This window comes from Corvus moneduloides, chromosome Z (genome assembly GCF_009650955.1).
Source record: "Corvus moneduloides isolate bCorMon1 chromosome Z, bCorMon1.pri, whole genome shotgun sequence".
Taxonomy (NCBI): Eukaryota; Metazoa; Chordata; class Aves; order Passeriformes; family Corvidae; genus Corvus; species Corvus moneduloides.
The window spans coordinates 15,492,327-15,511,114 of NC_045511.1; the positions used below are offsets into that span (position 1 = coordinate 15,492,327).

Below are 18,788 nucleotides of genomic sequence, written 5' to 3' on the forward strand. Positions count from 1 at the left end.
AAGCCAGTGGCTGAAAATGCACATGAGCACTGAAGCTCTACCACAAAGGCCAGCAGAGCAGAACAGACTGCAGAACAAAACTGAGCATCATTATCCTGATTACACAGGAGAAGAAGAGAAATTAAGAATATCTGATGGCTTGCATGAGACTGCCCTGACTCAGAGGCACAGCAAAGAGAACGGGGCTTCTGAGACTGTCACTGCACAGCACCCTGCTCACTGAGTTTATGCCTCTTGCTGACCTGATTTGTTAATCAAGGCCCACAGCTCACACCGAGCAATTATGCCCAACTGCCTCAAGTCCCATTAGTATGCAGCTAGCACCAGGCTTGAGGGACTGCATGCATGACAGCATGGCAAGAGAATTCAAAGTACCAAACTGGAAACAGAGTCCAGGAAAAATGTGTTTGTCAAGAGGGGCACAGTGCTGCTTTTAGACAGCACTGAACAGTCATGTACAGGGTGGGAACAGCAGCATGGGACACATGCTGAGGGTGCCTGCAGACTGACCAGTGGCCCACTGGAAGCATCCCCTGTCAGCAATATCTCTGAACAGAAGAAAAAAAAAGAGGTTGCTGTCAACACAGCACATGAGAGCTGCAGCACAGCCTGCAATGCAAGGCATGGTCTAGATGAAACATCAATATTTAAGGCCAAGTATTCTATGACACAAATCATTTGGAAAGAGGTGAGTAAACCTCACTTAGATGGAAAGCTAGGAACAAACAAGAACCAGCAGAAGGCCACCAAGAGACACAAGCAAAGCATTTTACTCTTGCAAAGCAGGAACAATTTATTCTCTATGCGCAGCCTATAACAAGCTCAAACTGAAGCAAGAAAGATTTGGAGGGGGTGAAAAGGAGAGTGCATGTTAAATCTCCAAAACCTAGTGGAGGGTTAACAGTGAAGCACATGAAAAAAGGAGCTGTGCAGCAACCATCACTGAAAGCTTTGGAAAACCAGTTAAAGCACCGGTCAGACCCAGGATACCTGTTCCTGCATGAGGCAAGTGTGGGACTCTAGCTACAGCATTATCTCCAGGTTGCTCAGACAACCTTTTGGTCTCATACATCTTCTCCAGGTCTGAAATCTATCGTTGCTCTTTTACAGTTAAAAGTTGCAAACAATTGCTTAGAGCTCAAGAGCGACAGCTTATCTCATGCTTCCAACTAAACCACCCAGTCTTACTAAGAAAGAGAAAACATTATCTTTACTTACAAATCCTGTAATGTATATACACATTAAGCATATCTGTAGGCATACATCATCTATTCAAGAATTGCTCACACTGCAGGCACAGAGTAGCTTAAAGTCTGTCCATGCTATTGCTAAGGCTTTCGAAATGTTGGGAGGTATTGTGCAATAATGGACTGACTTGGGTGAAGGGCAGTGTCACAGAACACTAGAGGGGACAAACATGCACATAAAGACAGAAAATCAGGAGGTAAGAAATGATGTATCTCAAAGGCAGCCACAGGAGAACCAAATGGCCCACCCTAACCCCAAGGTAACAGAAGGAGGCAAATAGTGGAGATTTACTACAGGAGGTATAAAACACTCACGCTGGATATTCAGGCACTTTTCCCTTGAAGGTAGGCAGATCACGAACGTATTCATTGTACAGCCACTTCACTTTGAAGTGTAAATTCATATAGTCTGCACTTTTACACAGTCTGTGTTTCTCATGCTCTGTAAGGAAGGGAAAAATAGCAGTTAGGTCTGAATTCACCACTGTCACCACACCAGGCACAGGAAGAACTTCTAAAGCATGACTGCAGAGTGTAAGGGTGTTGAGGATGAAGCACCTATAGAGCCACAAAATATTCACAACACAGGATTTTGGCAGCAGGCAGGAGCTCTTGGAGATTGGGACCACTGGGGCTCTGGAGTTTTTTCTGTAGCTCCAATTAATACTTCCATTTGTTGAACATTTTTTTCTTGTCAAAGCAATAAAAACAGAGCAATCTCTCATGGCCTTTTCATTTAACATATCACAGTTGAGACTCCATCTTTGCAGGAGAAAAATCAAAGCGAGCAAATCTGTTCATTCTTGGATATAAACAAAGGCAATACCAACATGTTACACTACATCCCCTATGAGACAAGAGTAGAAAGCACCAAGAACTTGACAGTGTGACTCAAGCAAGATCAAATGTGCTACATAGGAACTGGAGCCTTCCCTGCTCCCATTTGAAGAAATTAATGATATTTCTCGGGAGACAAGGCAGGGTCTGCTGCTGAGCTTCTTCCTCCTGCCAGGATTCCTTATGTTTTTGTACCCAAGCAACGCTGGGAAAATGCAGTTTGTCCCTGTATAATGCCAATACCTCCCTCCACAACACAACCGTTCCCACACACCTACACCACTAAAGCACTGGCCATAATCAGACTGGTGTTTCCGCAGAGAATCATCTCCACAGACCACTGTTCCCCTTCCTTATCAGGAGAAATGTACGGCCCATGTCTTCACCCTCAAGGCCCTCCACAGCCTACATCCACACTACCATCTTTCAGCAATTGACTCCCACCTCTGATCAGCCCACAATTCTATATTTAGAATACTTGTTAAGTTCTCCCAAAAGCAGCTCAACGCTTTCTCCCAAGCCACGCCTTGTGCTTACACAGGCAGCTCCTTCTACTGCACTGCTTTTCTTCAAAATCCTCCTTGAAGAGATTAAAATTAATTCCTTTTTCACAATATGAGGACTCAGCAGCTGGCTTTTGCCTGCACTGTGACCCTGCATTATCAGGTTATCAATTCTGCACTGCCGCTCCCCAGTGCCTCCTGTCTGTATCCAGCTTTCTACTGCCAAGCTTCACAGCAGGAATACACTTTGTGCCAAGCTTCTTTGTTCACCCTAGCTCCACAGCAAGCTGCTAGCCCATGACTACAATGTGAGATATTATACTAAAACATACATGATTTTGGCTTAGACTCAGGTTTTTATCCCAGTATTTGACTTTGGACTCTTCTTTCTACCTTTGATGTGGAAACCTCATCACTGATGTAACTTTCCAAGGGCACCACTGCTGATGTGCAAAGAGGTTTCAGCTATGTTAAAAAGTGGGAGTCTTTTTCTCAATTTTGAATGGCTTATTAACTGATAGGCATGCTTATCTTACAACATTACCTATTTTCAAGTAAATGTCAATTCTTGCAACTAATTGAAAATATGGAGAAACTTCCACATCTCGCCTGAAGCTTCATTAACATGCACAAGAATAAAGTCCAAATCAAGTGTGAATTATCCAACTGAAAATACAAAATCCAGAGTAATGTTCATGCAAAATTTTTCCATAAACCTTGTCAACTGCCAAGCAGTTGAATGTTCCAGTGATTTGCCGGCAAGCTTTGTAACAGTGTAATACAGACTTCCTTCTAGTTCACATGTCACAGATCCACACAGATACAATCTCAAAAAAAAAAAAAAAAAGAGAAAGAAACCCAATCTTTGTTTAAAAGAAATTAAAATGCCCAATATCTGAGAGACATAATCCTCAGGGGTGATGGTTCAATGGACAAGTTACATGTTCTATGGTCCATTTCACTCCACAGGGAGCTGTGTAAAGTCCATTCCTGCTTTATATTAATAATCTCATATCTTTCTTGAGCACTAAGAAAGCAGGAGTATACTCAGCATCTGAACTGCTGACCCTCTGCTATCCCTCAAGCAACGGTAGAAGAAAATGAGAACTCCCTCTGCAGACCTAAAACTGGAAACAAATAAAGCAATAACTGTGCCTGCTCTGCTCCCTGTGAGTGAGGAAACCGATGGACAATTATAACTTCATTAACTCGGATGTGTGCTGCCGCCAGTTGCTGCTCCCGCGTGTGGAAAATGCTATTCCTGCTGAGGAAAGGTCTGACTTGGATGTAAAAAGGACTTAAATCAGATTTAGTTCCTCAAAATTAAACAATGCACTAAAAGCAAGCAATTCGAGCCTTTTCCTGTTCTCTATGACATCTGAAATACTTCTAAGTTGCAGAAGAAGATGCAAAGCAGCCACAGAAGCATAAACCCAAGTACAGCTATTACGACTACCTGGCCATCTAGGCACTAAAGGAGACACTTGACACTAAGGGAAAAATCACATGAAACTAAAAGAAAGAAGGAGAGGTCTTACCACCATAAAAGAGAACTTTACGTATTCGAAAGAAAGGAGGGGCTTGTGATAGAGAAAAGACAAGAATGAACAGCTCAAACATTCTGGAAAACCAAGAAAGCCAACAAAAACCCAAACCCCCCTCATCCCCAGTTTGCACCATCTGCCTTTCCCCATTTAATGGACCCCACACAGTTTTGATCAGTTGCTTCCTTTGTAAGTGGAAATGTTTAAGACCACCTGAAGGTGACATGGAAACACATCAGTCAGAGGCATACATTGAAAACCCATTTTAGAAAAAGTAAAGTGAAGATCCTGGCAGCCATCAGTCTTAGAACATTTCTGTTCTGCTTTATAACCTGCTGGCTTTTAAAGAGCTTAGCAGCAGCAGCAGCTGCAGAACAGCACACAGATTTGTACAGCAACTGCTGTGTTTTATCCTGAAAAGACCACAGAGTTCTCTAAGTCTCCCACACTTCCTTAGCAGATTTCAGCTGCAAATAGCCTCCTACGGAGAAAAGCTTTTAGAGTCACCAAGGCCATATTATTAATGCATTAATAGGGAACTGCTCCCTAGCAGCACACTTTCTAGTGTTATGTCCAGTTCTACTTTTCAGGCAGAACACTCTTTAATCACAGATTTTTTTCTTGATTGTAAAGCTACTTTTCATGGGTTAATTTCTAGCAAATAATGCCAAGTTTCTGTAAAGAAACTCTAATAGGTACCAAGGCTGTTGAAGCGTCAACACTTTAGATAGCTGGCATCTGTGTGTGCCTCTGATCCCCTTCTTATTAGAAGTGAGAAAGTGGCAGAATGATTTATTTCAATCCTGCCTGCCAAGTCTACTCAGTCTCTCTTCCTATCAGAGGTGTTTCCAATTTGCAGCTCTCCTAATACTGATGTGTCCAAACTAAGATGAAACGTTGCTGTCAAGGATGAAGTTGGTTTTCTATTACTGTCTTTTAAGGTGTTCCTAGCAAAGGAAGAGCAGAAGCCTCTTTACTTGGGGCGTTTGTGCTTTCCGGGTGACAAAGGTTTCAGAAAGGACAGTAAGAAAACTACTAACTACAGTTAGTGTGCTAACTGTAACTGAGAGGCTATCCAGCTGCTTGAGCACCAGGCAGTGTCCTGGGGTGGAGCCGACTGTATGGCTTGGAAAATCATCCTCTACCCTACACGGACTCCAGGGTAACATGAGCCTTCCAGCCAAGTCTGGGACATGTGTATCTGACCTATTTTACTCTTGGGCTGATGGGGAACAAGGGACACTTCTCAAAGACCCAGCAAACAGGGAAGTGCTGGGTCTGTTGTGCATGGTGCCTTGAGCAGTCACTGCTTTAGAAGAGAGAGAAAACAAGTGGGGTAGATACTGGAGCTTCTGCTCTGTCTCAGACACCGAGTCTCCTTAGGACAGTCAAAGGAATAAGATCCAGCAGTCAAACACACCGCTGTCATGACTACTGCTACCAGTCACTGAACGTATCTTATACAGAGAATAGGCATTTCATTTTTATGACTCAACATTTTACACATTAGCAATCTAACTCTTCAGAAGGTGCCCAAAGGACACATTGCTGCAGCATCCACAGGCTGGCACGAGTTCTGGATCTGAAGCCCTTAATATTTCAGGTGTAAATTAGGATTTATGCATTGTCCTGCACAGGCTGCATGGTGCATATGGGGTTAAGCTCCAGCTGGGAGAGGCACAATGGGGAAAAAGGAAAACAACTCAGTCAGCCAGGCACCGCTCTCCAGCTCAGAGAAGCCATCTCCCACGTGAGCCTCCCAACTCTCTTGCACACTGCCTACTAGAGAGCAGTGTGGAAGCATCAGGCTGGAAGGAGGAAGGGGGCCATTTCATACAGCCAGGTCTGCACTCTTTCTAATCCAGAGCCTCCTTAGAGCACATACCCTTCATTTCTACAGCAGCAGTATGGTCTTTCAAGTCTTCTTTGCAGATCTGTTTATTGCTGGCATAAAAACTACTGAACATTAAAGCTAGTGTTACACACGACATCCAAAGTGCTAAAACTACAGTTAACAGATGAAAGTCTTTGTCTACTCACAGCTACGCTCCACCAAGGAGCATGAACTTACCACTTGGTGAGGTGAATGAGCTCATGTTATCCAGAACTTAGGAACAGAACATAAGGGAAAACACCATGAGGAAAGTTCGGGGCAAGTGTTATACTCTGTGTTCATGTGCATATATCTCAAAAAAAATAGATTAGCTTTTGTTGCAGAGAGCTCCTGATGCACACAGATCTTGAAGCAGACAAGAAATGTACCCAGGGATTATGCCACAGACTGGGAAAAGGAATATAAAACTCTTGGTGCAGGTTAACTGGTAGAAAAACCAGCAACTGAACCTGAGAAATGACAGAGCCAAGAGCTGAGGCTGGCAAATCTAATTATCATCCTACACATCATTTAATCAGTTTCATTTAATCCCTTTTTCCCTAGTTTAAAAAAAAATGCAGTGAGCTAATCCAATCATCTGTATTTAAAATATATGTAGTAAGACCTGTAATTGAATTATTGTAGAGCTTGTTTTAAAGGTTATCTTCACAAGTTTCTGAAGAGCAAAGCAGTGAGGAATCACACTTGCCTCAAATAGAATTCTGCACCCTAAGCATTTCTTGAATATATATTTGGAAAAGACACATCCTAACACAGACTCTATCACTGTTCAACTCTCCTGTAGAACTTCTACAGTTAAGACTACAAATAAATTACCATGCAGTTTTTAAATTTTTGTTCAAAATGCAAAATCCCTGTCAACCAGCTGCATTGGTATGAACATTCATCACCAATAAATATTTTGAAGAGGGATGGTCTTTTCATCAAGTATTTGGTATGCACTGAGGAACTCATGAGTGATACCAATGGTTGTTTTAAGAAGCTCACAAGTAACCAGAAGGATGTCAGGAAAAGGTAAACTAAGTCCAGAGTCATCAGTGGGGTCATGGTATGAGACACCAACAGAGAAAACCTGGGAGACCGAGCTAATCTGGGCACTGGCAACCAAATAAAGCAAATAAAAAACCCAGAAAAACATTCAAATTCATGTCCCCTTTGACAGTCATGCAATCTGTAATCTTTTTACAGCTGCATTTTGGATGCAACAGGGAAAGGGAGTCTTAGGGAGGTGAGCAACCAGATCTGGAGACATCCAATTCTCATGGCTGCAGACAAAGGAGGAAGTTAGGGTGCTTTCAACATGCAGAAGTGCAAATTCCATTATAAACTCCTGAAGGTGAGCATACAAGAGTAAAAAGAACCGTAGATCGGCTTCAGTAGAAAGAGACTGTAAAGCTCATCTCATTTCAAACCCACTGCCGTAGGCAGGGACACCTTCCACCAGACCAGGTTGCTCAGAGCCCCATCCCACCTGGCCTTTAACACTGCCAGGGATGGGGCAAAACCAGCTTCTCTGGGCAACCTGTGACGGTGCCTCACCACCCTCATCAGGAAGAACTTTTTCCTAATACCTAATTTCAACCTATTATCTTTCAGTTTGAAGGCATTCCTCCTTGTCCTGGCACTACAAGCTCTTGTAAAAAGTCCTCTCCATTGTTCTTGTGGGCTCCCCTTCAGGTATCCCAGTTAGATCACCCTGAACATTAAACAAACCCAATTCTCTCACTTTTTCTTCACAGGAGAGGATCTCCATCCCTCCTATATAAATAAGGACAAAATTGAAAGGGGAGCTAAAATGGTCTGCAGGAGCAAACCATTTCTAGGGAAAGAGAACATGAAACTATCACCATTGCCTTATCTCTAACACATGAGCAAGTAGCAACAGTCACTATAAAAGAGACTCCTCAACATAGTAGGTCATAGTCCTTCTTCCCACTGCCTGTTCTTACATGAGCTTGACCTCACAAGACAAAGGCACTGTGGGGTACAAGCACATATAAAAAGTTCCTAATACAGAAGTGAGAACATTTCATCCAGCCCTGCAGCCTGTCAGATTCAAGCCTACAGCTGGCAAAGAGTGTCCCCCCCACAGCACAGTTTCTACATCTGTTGCACTGACAGAGATTAATAAAATAAATGGAGTAAATCTTTTTCACCTACAGAGCAACCCCACAGACTGTTTCCAAAGTACAAAATGCAGGCAGCTCTCTTGCTGGCAGCATTTTTTTCCTACCAATCTGAAGAGTCTAATTGGCTGTCACTCCTATAAGTGAGCTCAGATCAAAGTGGGGACAAGTGGATTGAGCAAAATTTTTTCAGTGCCCAGAAGCAGTAGCTTGACTTGGGTTTGGAATATAAATACAGCTAGCATGCTGCAGACAGCAGAGGCATTTCTGTTTTATCACAGTATCACCTTATGAATGATCATAAAGCCCAACCCTGCAGAGACAGTGCGAGCCGGATGCTCTCTGAAATCTTTGAAAAGTTGGTGAGATTGTGAAAATCAATGTACAGAACTAAAATCAAGTTCAGAAACCCACCATCAGAACAGTACTGCAAGTAGCAGAATTCCCTTCTGGAAGTTTCCTGGGTTTTGCATGCCTAACTCATCTTTAGAAACAGTAAAATTTCTTCCTTACTAGGAGGTGGAATTACGCAAAGACTAATTCGAAATGAAGATGTCTGCAGCAGGAATTGTTCGAACAGCATCTTTCTGCTGATGGCTTAGACAATCAGTGCTGTATTATCCAGGTAACTGGAGCCATGGCACAACCCAGAGTCCACCAACTTCTCCAACCATTTCTACCACAGTACAATGAAAAATAAAGCTGCTGCTGGCTGCTGATCCAAGCCATCAAATCATCAGGCCAAAGAGAACTTCTGATTTCAAACCAGCTGGGATGTCAATAAACAGCCTGCAACACAGCCTGACATGCAGGTCTACGCCTCATGCAGATCTCAGCCTCAGTTCTGACCCATAAAGCAGCTGTGCACAGACAAACAAACCACTAGAAATCCCTGCTCCGGTCAGTGGTGCTACTCATGAGCTTAAGCCTCATTTTCACCAAATGGATGGAGAACAAGAGATCAGCAAAAAGTCAGCTGGCAGCAGTGAGACATTCATTCTCTTACCTTCCATGGCATATTTCATATCCTGGGCAAAAAGACTCCACATGACCTCTGCGCTGATCTTCCCAACTGCAAGCTCCTGAGGAAACCTGAGGGGACATTTAGAAAAGGCTTTGGCACACATCAAAGCAAAGGGCTCTTTTTTATTTAGCTCTGAGCTACACTACAAGCTGAAAAGCTCAACATTATAGATGCTTCCTTCACCCTAGATAAAGCACCAGATGAAAATTGGAGATCATGGACTGTACTCTGTGGCATAGATTAAGTAACCTGAAAAACTGGTTTTAACTCAGAAAGACAGGACCTGGATTCTTCTTTCCTAGAAGAGGTGTACACAGTCATTCTGGGAATGTGATCTCAATGCCCTTGCACCTTCTTCCTCTTCCTTGTCCATTTTTTTTTTCTTTCTCCTTTTAGAGGGTTACTAGGCTGACAGGTGATTGCTATTCATGCTAAATCAATGATGATTAGGGCATAATCCAGGTCTTTGTGTGTAGTACATTGTAGGATCTCTGTCCCTTTCTGCCCTGTGGGACTGTAGGAGGGGTATCCACTGGTTAAGCAGACCTATTTCAGGTTCCTTTCCAATGCTGTGCTGACTCCACCCAATGCAATCTCCCAGTGCTGTGCTGAATGCCACATTCCTAAACCACATTGTAAGACACCTCAGCACCACTATGTGCATTAATGTGCACCCCTGAACTGCTCAACATCAGAAAAAACCAAAAGAACTCTCACCCCAGTTTCAGGTGCCTCCCTGAGTTCAGGATTGTAATAATCAGGGTTTGTGCTCGAACGCCATCGTAACTGAACCTTTTGAAACTCTTCCATCCCAATCAAAAAGTTATTTATATAGACAGAGACAGATAAGACAGAAAGACAGACAGACAAGATAAGTACTTCTATAAATGCACAAGTGACAGAAGAGATAGAAAGCAGTTTAACAAATAAAGCAGAGCACACACGGACTAGCGATAGTCATACATGACATGGAGGATTCTTACTGATTCAGGACTGGGGTATAAGAGTTCTTATCCTCTTCTATGATGGAAACTATCAAAGTGATGAGCTTGGGCCAGAAATCAAGGTTCCTTATGCTGGGGCCCTGTTCCTCGGGAGGAAGGTCCTGAGTTTTGTTCTGGGAAGGAAGCAATTGGAAAACCAGCATAAAATTTAAGGGGGAAAAAAAAAAGCTGGCAGATGCAGATGACGATGCAAACACTAGTCACCTGTGGACCCTTTCTTCCAAAGAGCTTAACATTATTAATGACTGCTGGCAACTTGTCTGATCTAATGCAAAACACAGTAACATGCCAAACCATGTTGCTAGCTGGTAGCCTCAAACCCAACTAATCCCTGTTCTGTCATCTACCATGCCAAGACCAGGCCAGGCTCCAGGAGACCAGCTGAGACATCATTTGCCCTAAGCCTATTCCAAATACTTGCTCTTTAGGTACCTGGCTGGTGACTATATCCCCGCTGACATGCTGTGTGTGCATTACTACAGAGGCCAGTGGTGCTTTCACGCATTTGAGAAGAGTTTGTGTCTAGAGGCACCTCCTAAACCCAGTGCAGGATACTGGGTTCCTGAAAACAAGGTAAAATCTCACTGCTTGAGGTTTACATATGCTAATGACAGTTTCCTTGATCAGCCTACATTTGCTGTAATTGGCTTTTGCTCGCTCAAAGCTACATCAAACCTTCTCTTCACAAATAACTGCTGAGGCTGGCAAAATGCATTGTAATTAGTGTAAAACAGTTATCATCCTCCCCTTACTAATTAGTGCTCGTTAATTGATTACAAATTTTGTGCACTCAGAAGATAAAAAGTCACGCAACTTTGTTTGTGCTGGCTTTTTGTATCAATTAGTATTCTTGTTATTATCTTAAGAAAATCAGAAAAATTGCATTTCTGCTTGCTTATCAGCTACTCACAGGATCTGTCTGGTACTCCCGACTATACAGCTCATGACAGTTGTTGAAAATGTACTCATAGGTGGAGTTGAGGCAAGCCTTTACACAGTCCTTCACTACCTGGCTGGCTCGGGGTGGACTCTGCAGCTCTTGGACCTGGCAAGGGTATAACAAAGAGTGTCAAACAAAGCACAGTTCATAAAACAAACAGGGAAAGAACACATTGCCGTTTTGGAAACCACTCGGGGCTTGGCGGATCTGCTTCCAGCAACTTGTGACCTGAAACCACAAATTGGTCACTCCCCCCAGGCATAAAAAAGCAGTAACAACACTTATCTCCCCACAGGACCACTTGAAGCATGAAAGAGATTTTGATGCGCCAAGGAAGATTCCCCAGAACAGACAGATCATGTGGCTTGATATGTATATAATCTGAACCAAACACACAATTTCTGCTGAATTTATAGGACTTTGTTACAAAGCCAGCGGGCAATCTTCCCCAGCATTGGAAGAATGTGCAACAGACCAGCGGAGCAGTTTACATCCGATCTGGAAAGTCTTGCTGAAGACCACTTGTCTGCCTTTAAATACAGAAAACTTGCATTAAGTACATCTTTCATCACAAACTTTATTAAATTTTAAAGCAACCAGAATCCTTAGGGACATGCCAACTGATACGCCTTGCAACAGCAGCTGTTTTCATTATTTCATTGTTATGTTGTTTTAGAAAAATGCTGCAGGGGTACTTTAAACTAAACAGACAGGCAATCATCACCCTGCAAATACAACTATAACCTAAAAATTTTGGTATTTTCAGTACCTCTAAACTTTTCAGAGTATTTCTATAAAGCAAACTTCTAACACAGACAGACTGTCTGAATTAATACTCTTAAAAATAAAGTTCTAAATCATCATTTACCCTAGGGCTTAGGAGTAAAATTTTAAGCACTTCCTGAAGTAGCTCAAATTAAACACTTGCTTTGTTTTTGGTAAGACAAAAATTTTTAAGTGACAGGTACTAACTGATAATGTAAGGTTGTAAACTTTTAAAAAAGTTTAGAAGCCAAAAATCAGGAATATAAAATAATCTCATTACACACTGCTAGGACAATAAACTTAACTACGAAACCAGCACATTAGCATTCATAACAACTCTCCTGGATCTCTACTGAGAGATATTATCCCATTTCAGTATCTTATCCTCCACGAGAGAAACTCTAAAATATTTACTAGATAAAGGTAGTGAAAAACCTTCCTAAAGTTATTAAAAAAGCAAATTATCTTCCTGAAACTAGACAATTTCCTTTATTTCTCCTCCTCCTGGTTTTTTTTTCTTTTTTTTTGGGGGGTGGCGAGAGGGTTGTACCATCTTTATGACTCGAGAACAATAGGGAAAAGCAATTTACATCCTCATAATGCAAAATACACAGAGGTAAAGACAAAATGTGGATGTTTATACATGGTCAGCAGATGATTTCCATTTTCCTTAAGTGTCTAAAGCACAGAAACATGAAACAATGGTTTGAAAATAGGAATCAACTCCTGGGGGAAAAAACTGCAGAGATGCCATTCCCATCCCCACCCATATCCCTACCTTCATCCTGAAAAAAGTGATGCTGGTGAGCAAATCCACTGTAGACTTTAGGTCCTGCAGCCGTTCACGGCTGCTGGCTGGGAAGTTATTCTGTTGACAGAAAAGGGAAATCCTGTTGGAAAGCACAGTCAGATCCATGCAAGGCTTCAAGCATGTGCTAAATAAGGAAACTGTCTTGGAAACATTTCCTGCTCAAGAAGCTTGCACCAGTCAAAACAATGCTCAATAAATAAGGCCTTTTTGCTGCAGGAGCTTATCTGTTTGCTTAATTAAACAGCTTCTCATACAAATAAACGTAAAGTCTGTGGATGCCAGGAGACTGACAGCCCTTGGTGGCAGGAAATCTCTCCTTGGCTGTAGAAAGAGCAGGCTGGGAACAGCCTCACCACTGGCAGACCTGGCCTTTTGCCTGAGGTTGTGTGAGCACTTTCCTTTCTGCACTCAGTGCTTGGTTTTTTGGCTTCTCTTCTGAAAGGCCAGGGGGTGTGGTGTATTCAACACCTCTCCAGAGAAGCAAACAAGACCAAGAAAGAAAAATTAACACTGATCCCCTAAGAAGGTATTGGAACTAGCCAGAACCCTGTGAGATCCCATATGTAAATACATATGCTGAATGCAGCTAGCTTTGCTTCTTGCACAAAACTCTTCCCTTTCCGACCTCAGGCACTGTGCCCTTTCCTACATTCCCACTGTCTCCGACCTGTGTCCTTTAACAGCATTCATGTTCCTCAGCATGTCCTTACATTCAAGCTGATGTGAATGGTTTTGCTGCAAGTAAAACAGCAGGGGCAACCTTCTCTTGGACAGACTCTTCACATCTGCACTTTCAAAAATTATTAGATATGAAGGTGAAAAGGGTGGAGAGGAAAAAGTTTTAACTTTTTACTGAGGACTTGCAGAAAAATATGCTGTCTCTTGACAGTAGTAACTGAATATTACTGCAGTTCAGCTAACCACTGCAGGCAATTTGATGCTCTTTGCAGTCATTTGTAGATGTCCTTCTGAGACAACTCTCCTTTTAGAGTTAAGGTCTCCACACACGTACTCTCTGGAACTTAGGGTATTTATCGAAATCGAAGACTTCCATGGGTCAAGACCTAAATACAAACCATCTGACGAATGTAAACTGCCATCTCCTGTCTGGAAAGCTGCAAACTAACAACTTTTCTTACAGAATTTAACTTGCCCTATAGGGGTCTTAAAATAATTACTAAGTGCTCCCGTAGTGCTTCAGCCATTTCTCTAAATATAATGGCAATTAGATTACACCTGAATTATTTAAACTACACAAATCTTTCCTGGTCCTTTATGTAAGATCTTACTTTTTTGTGCACAATCCAGTTGCATTAGCCACCAAAAACCAGCTTTTACTGAATATCAAGCAAACAAAAAAGGCAGCACAGCTACAGATCCCTATTGCCATGGGTTGGTAATTTTCTCTCTGCTACTCACTGGATCAGCACTCTATTTAGACCTTCTCTTATTAGTAATGTAGCTTTAGAATAGCTCTTCCCACAATACTCCTTTTATCTTCTTTTGCACCTTGCCCCTTTTGCTTTTTGTTTTGTCTTCCTAATGCACTTCTCTTAATCTCCTTGTGTTTTTCTCCTCTGTATGTTTTTCTGTGTTTCAGATAAATGCTGAAATCAGAAGTGGATAACTAAATAAAATCAAAGCTCATATTTGGCCACCATTTTCAAAATTTTCAATGAATTAGTCACCAATTGAAATAACATAGCAAGGAATTTAAGGGAAAAAAACCAGCCAGGTCACATGATAAGACAATGCTGACTCTGGAACAGCAAAGAAAGAAAGTGGAGGTTTCATGAAGCCTGTTGGACTAATGTCAACATTTGAAATTAATCTGCTGAAGTGGGGGGGATCTCAAATCTGACAATACATCACGATTCGAGTTTGCCAAACCTAAAGTAAGTGACAACATGGTCCTCTAAAATATTTCTGTCCTAGCATAGAACAACTCTATTTTCCCTTTTTAGATAATACCTGAAGTAGCAGATAAGAGTAATTCAAATTATTTAATCCAATCCAACTTCTGGGAAAATATCAGAGATAAGCACAGTTCACAATCCTCAAATTATTTCAGAAGTCTTGAGGAATTATAATGGAAGAAAAAAACAAGGTGTAAGTTCTATCCACGAGGAAAACAAAATGGTACATTTGAACAACAAGCTTGTCATGACAATTCCTTAAGACACAAACTGTGCAACAACTTAGAAATGCAAGAGAAATCCAAATAGTGTGTTTCCCCATGCCCACCGGAATACCTGTAAAGATTCTTTTTATTCCCACTCACCCTGTACATTGAGAGATCAATCCGAAGTGAATTATGAAGCTGGTCCAGAAGCTTCACAAATCGTTCTTTCTGTTGAGCAGAAAACACCAATAAACATTCACATATCACCACTGTCCAATCCCTATTCAGAGTAAGCAGCAGGGTATCAGGTAATCAGTGTTACATCTCATGAGAGCAGGAGGAAGCAGTATGGATACACAGCACTGTGCAAACAGTACTTTCATTCGATTCTTGGATTTACTTTTAAACTGTAATTATTTCTGAAGTCTGTGAAACATCAGAATTGTCAGAAAAAACATTCCATTATCACTCTGAAGTTAGAGGCAGAACAGAAACCTCTTTGATTTTCTATCTGCAATTTACACTGAATTTGTATTTGAGAGAAAATGCTTATTCAGAGATTAATAAAGTACCAGCAGAAAAGGGTCTAATTCAGAGCAATGACACAGCTCCATGATCTTATCTGTATCAGTGACCAGTACTACAGGCTTCTTGTGACATAACTTCTTGAGGTCAGGTCTCTCCACTGAAGAGGTCAGGTCTCTCCACTGAATTCTGATTTGGCATTGTGAATACCTCTTCAATCTATTTATAAATTCTCAATCTGATGGGAAGTATTAGCTTTTCCAAATACTTTTCCAGCATGCTCAACTCCACCACAAGTTATATACAAAACATTTTAACCATTAGGAGGACAGACTTCTTTTGTGGTGGTGGTGATTTTTTTCTTAAAGCAGTTGCTGTTTTTAAAAACAAAGTTCTGAAATTACCAGATCACACAGTGTATTTTACCAACAGCACTAACATGCAGAGTTAGTATTGTTTGCTCATTCCATACCATCTGTGCTCCACTGCAATGTGAACACAAAGAATAAACATCACAATGCATTACACTGATTGATATCTGAAATGTGTGATGATCAAGACAATAAACCCATGCTCTTTGTCTGGTGTAAAAGAGTTCCACTGCTTCCAACTCCTCACAGATTTAATGTTCCTTAACAGAACAAGTTATTTACTGAAGGGTGAAAGCCCTGTAGGCAAATGAAAGAATGCCAATTGCAACACTACCAAACACACAAACCTACCCCAAAATTGGAGGCTGCAAAGCGGTCCGAAGCAGACACATTTGTGGAGGCAGTGGTGTGTGCATAATAAGCATTGATATTGGCAAGTAAGGTGCTCATCACAGCTGGCACGCCTGGGCACATGTATTTAGAGGAGAGACACGCAAAATGCCTGCAAAAGGACAGCAATATAAGTCATTCTGGTCTCTTTTGTGCAGCAGACTTGACTTTATCCCTTTAATAGACCCCTTTTGCTGCTGGTGGGCACCATGAACAGATGGAAGTTACGTTTCATCCCTTTATAGAACTCCAGTATCTCAGAGCTTTTTTCAGAAAGATGCCATCTAGACAACAGCTCAAAACAAAGAGAAATCCCTTCACTGCAGCCATTTCCAGATCATAAAACAGCTTCTCAACCATTTGTTGCCAGCAGTACATGGCTTAGTGATGCCCCGGGTCCTGATGCCAATTCCTAGAACCAAGCCTGACACAAGGAAATTTACACAATTTGCTGCCGCTTGAGGCAGACACAGGTTGTGAGGGGTCATGAGGCAGCAGCAACTGGAAAGCATTAATGCCCAGTGAGAGTACACATTAGTATTTCTGTGCTGCACTTTTTATGGCTAACCCATTCAGCCTCCAAGAAGCATGCACATTGATTTGCATTTTCCCATTCTCTCATTAAATGCAAGGAACCCTCCTCCAGGAAATCTCAAAATTATGCTAGGAGCATCCAGGCTTGTGAAATGATTAAAAATTTTTTAAAAAAGTCTGTTAGACCTTAAAAAAAAAAAAAAAAATTAGAGCTTAAGAGGTCTTATATCATGGGAAATGGCAAGTAAAGTTCATTCCAAGAGGCAGAAGAGATGGGCCATTTTTATGCAGAAATACTCACTAAATTCCCAGATTAAATCCAGGAGCTATTTTCCAAATGTAACTTTCTCCCTAAGGGACTCATAGAATCATAGAATAGTTTGGGTTGGAGGGGACTTTTAAAGGTCATCTAGTCCAACCTCTTCAGTGATCAGGGACCCCTTTCACCACATCGAGTTGCTCAAAATCCTATTCAACATGATCTTGAACACTTCCAGGGATAGGACATCTACCACCTCTCTGGGCAGCCTAGCCTATCCATCCACTGTTTCACCACGCTCATGGTAAAATATTTCTTCCTTTTATCTATCCTAAATCTAACCTCTTCAAGTTTAAAACCATGCTTGCTGCATGACACTTATGTACCAGTTGGTCATTTAGGTACCGGGTAAATATAAGCACATGAATTGGCTTTGTTTAGCTTTGAGAAGAGAAGCCATGAGGACTGGGGATCTAATCAGAGAGGCAGTAGACCTTCATCCTTGGAAATTTTCCACACCCTTGAGCAGCCTAGTCCAACTTTCAAGTTAGCCCTGCTATAAGCAGTGACTAGACTTCCAGAGAAATCTGCCAATTCTTTTCTATTTTGGCTTAAACCAATAGGCAGAAAAGCTGCTTGCAAGGTGACATAAGTACAGCTCATAACTCATCTAAGGACCCGTAACCCAAAACTTTCAGCTTCTATGTGAAAAAGTTCACTTTTGTCTGCTACAGTTTATATTACATTTGAAATAAGAAATAAGCTAAGCATAGCAATACTAGTCTTTAAGAGGGAGAATGACTAATCCCAAATCCAAGCAAAAGTATACAGACAAGGAAAAGGTTCTTTGAAGATACAGAACTGCATTAGCCTAGCTCCGAAGAGGACAAATCAGTGGCACCATTACTCAAACTTTCTTCAAATGCTTTCAGCAGCACCTGGGAGATCAGTCACTTCAAAGGACTGTAACACTTGCCACAACAGACACATAGGACAAATACTTCCACAAAACCTCATCCCTTCTCATATCATCAGAAATCTCCAGTGGGAACCTTGAGCAACACCTTTTTAACAGAAGAATTCTCAAACAGGGATTTGAGAGTCTCAAAACAGAAATGGCAAACAATAATTTCTAGACTTCGAGGACACCAGTGATTCAAGGACAGGCGGTCTCTTCCCTCGCGCAGTAAACCCCATAAGGAGCAGCTGTCACTGCCAAACTTTCCATTACCGATACACTTCATCTTCTAAATAGTAAAAGTCACATCAATTAGTTACACCAATTATCAGCACTCAGGAACACAAGAAATGCATCTTACGTCATGGCCTGGTATATTGACTCAATGCCATAACGCATTGCAAATTCATCCACGATCTCTTGGGCTGTCTCATCAAAATACACCTTCCATGCATCATCTCCTTTGGCATCAGGGATCTTCACCACCCCATTCCCTTGCACATCTGTGAGATGGTGAAAGAGGTTCTGAAACACAAAACAGGAACAAGTTTGTATCTGAGGCTGCTGAAGCCTCTAAGTAAGATTCATGAAGAGCTTGGAACTGCTGAGGTGGTGGCACTAACACAAATTTCTTCATTTTCCTCTTTCTTTCCCCCTGCCCACTCTGTATTTTCTTTTACCTTCTTTTCTTCTTGTAAGAATCTCATAGCTGAATTTTTCACATGCTTACCTACAACTTTACCCAGCAGACATTGTGAACGATGCAGAAGAGTGCTTCAGTGCATTGAAACTATACATTAATTAGTTTGCCTGAAACCTACGCATTTCTGTCCTCAAAATGAAAATGCCTTAATACGGACAAGCTATTTAAACTAGCTGACATTACAGCTCTGTATCAGTGTTGTAATTATTATTATATGGAACAGTCCAAACA

General features: G+C 41.6%; 1 protein-coding gene across 7 annotated transcripts in view; it reads right to left on the reverse strand.

Annotated features, from left to right (window-relative positions):
• Positions 1 to 18,788, reverse strand: part of UNC13B (unc-13 homolog B) — a 206,101-nt gene that overhangs the window by 39,357 nt on the left and 147,956 nt on the right. For 6 of the 7 annotated variants that reach the window (XM_032095623.1, XM_032095621.1, XM_032095619.1 and 3 more), the window contains 8 exons: positions 18,216 to 18,379; positions 16,065 to 16,215; positions 14,977 to 15,045; positions 12,663 to 12,752; positions 11,090 to 11,224; positions 10,159 to 10,292; positions 9,158 to 9,243; positions 1,563 to 1,689 (listed from right to left, as the gene is read on the reverse strand). In XM_032095623.1, the coding sequence (XP_031951514.1) occupies positions 1,563 to 1,689; positions 9,158 to 9,243; positions 10,159 to 10,292; positions 11,090 to 11,224; positions 12,663 to 12,752; positions 14,977 to 15,045; positions 16,065 to 16,215; positions 18,216 to 18,379 (956 nt within the window). Of the gene's footprint in view, positions 1 to 1,562; positions 1,690 to 4,125; positions 4,168 to 6,202; positions 6,239 to 9,157; positions 9,244 to 10,158; positions 10,293 to 11,089; positions 11,225 to 12,662; positions 12,753 to 14,976; positions 15,046 to 16,064; positions 16,216 to 18,215; positions 18,380 to 18,788 lie in introns of all 7 variants that reach the window. The other variant, XM_032095616.1, reaches the window with a different exon arrangement.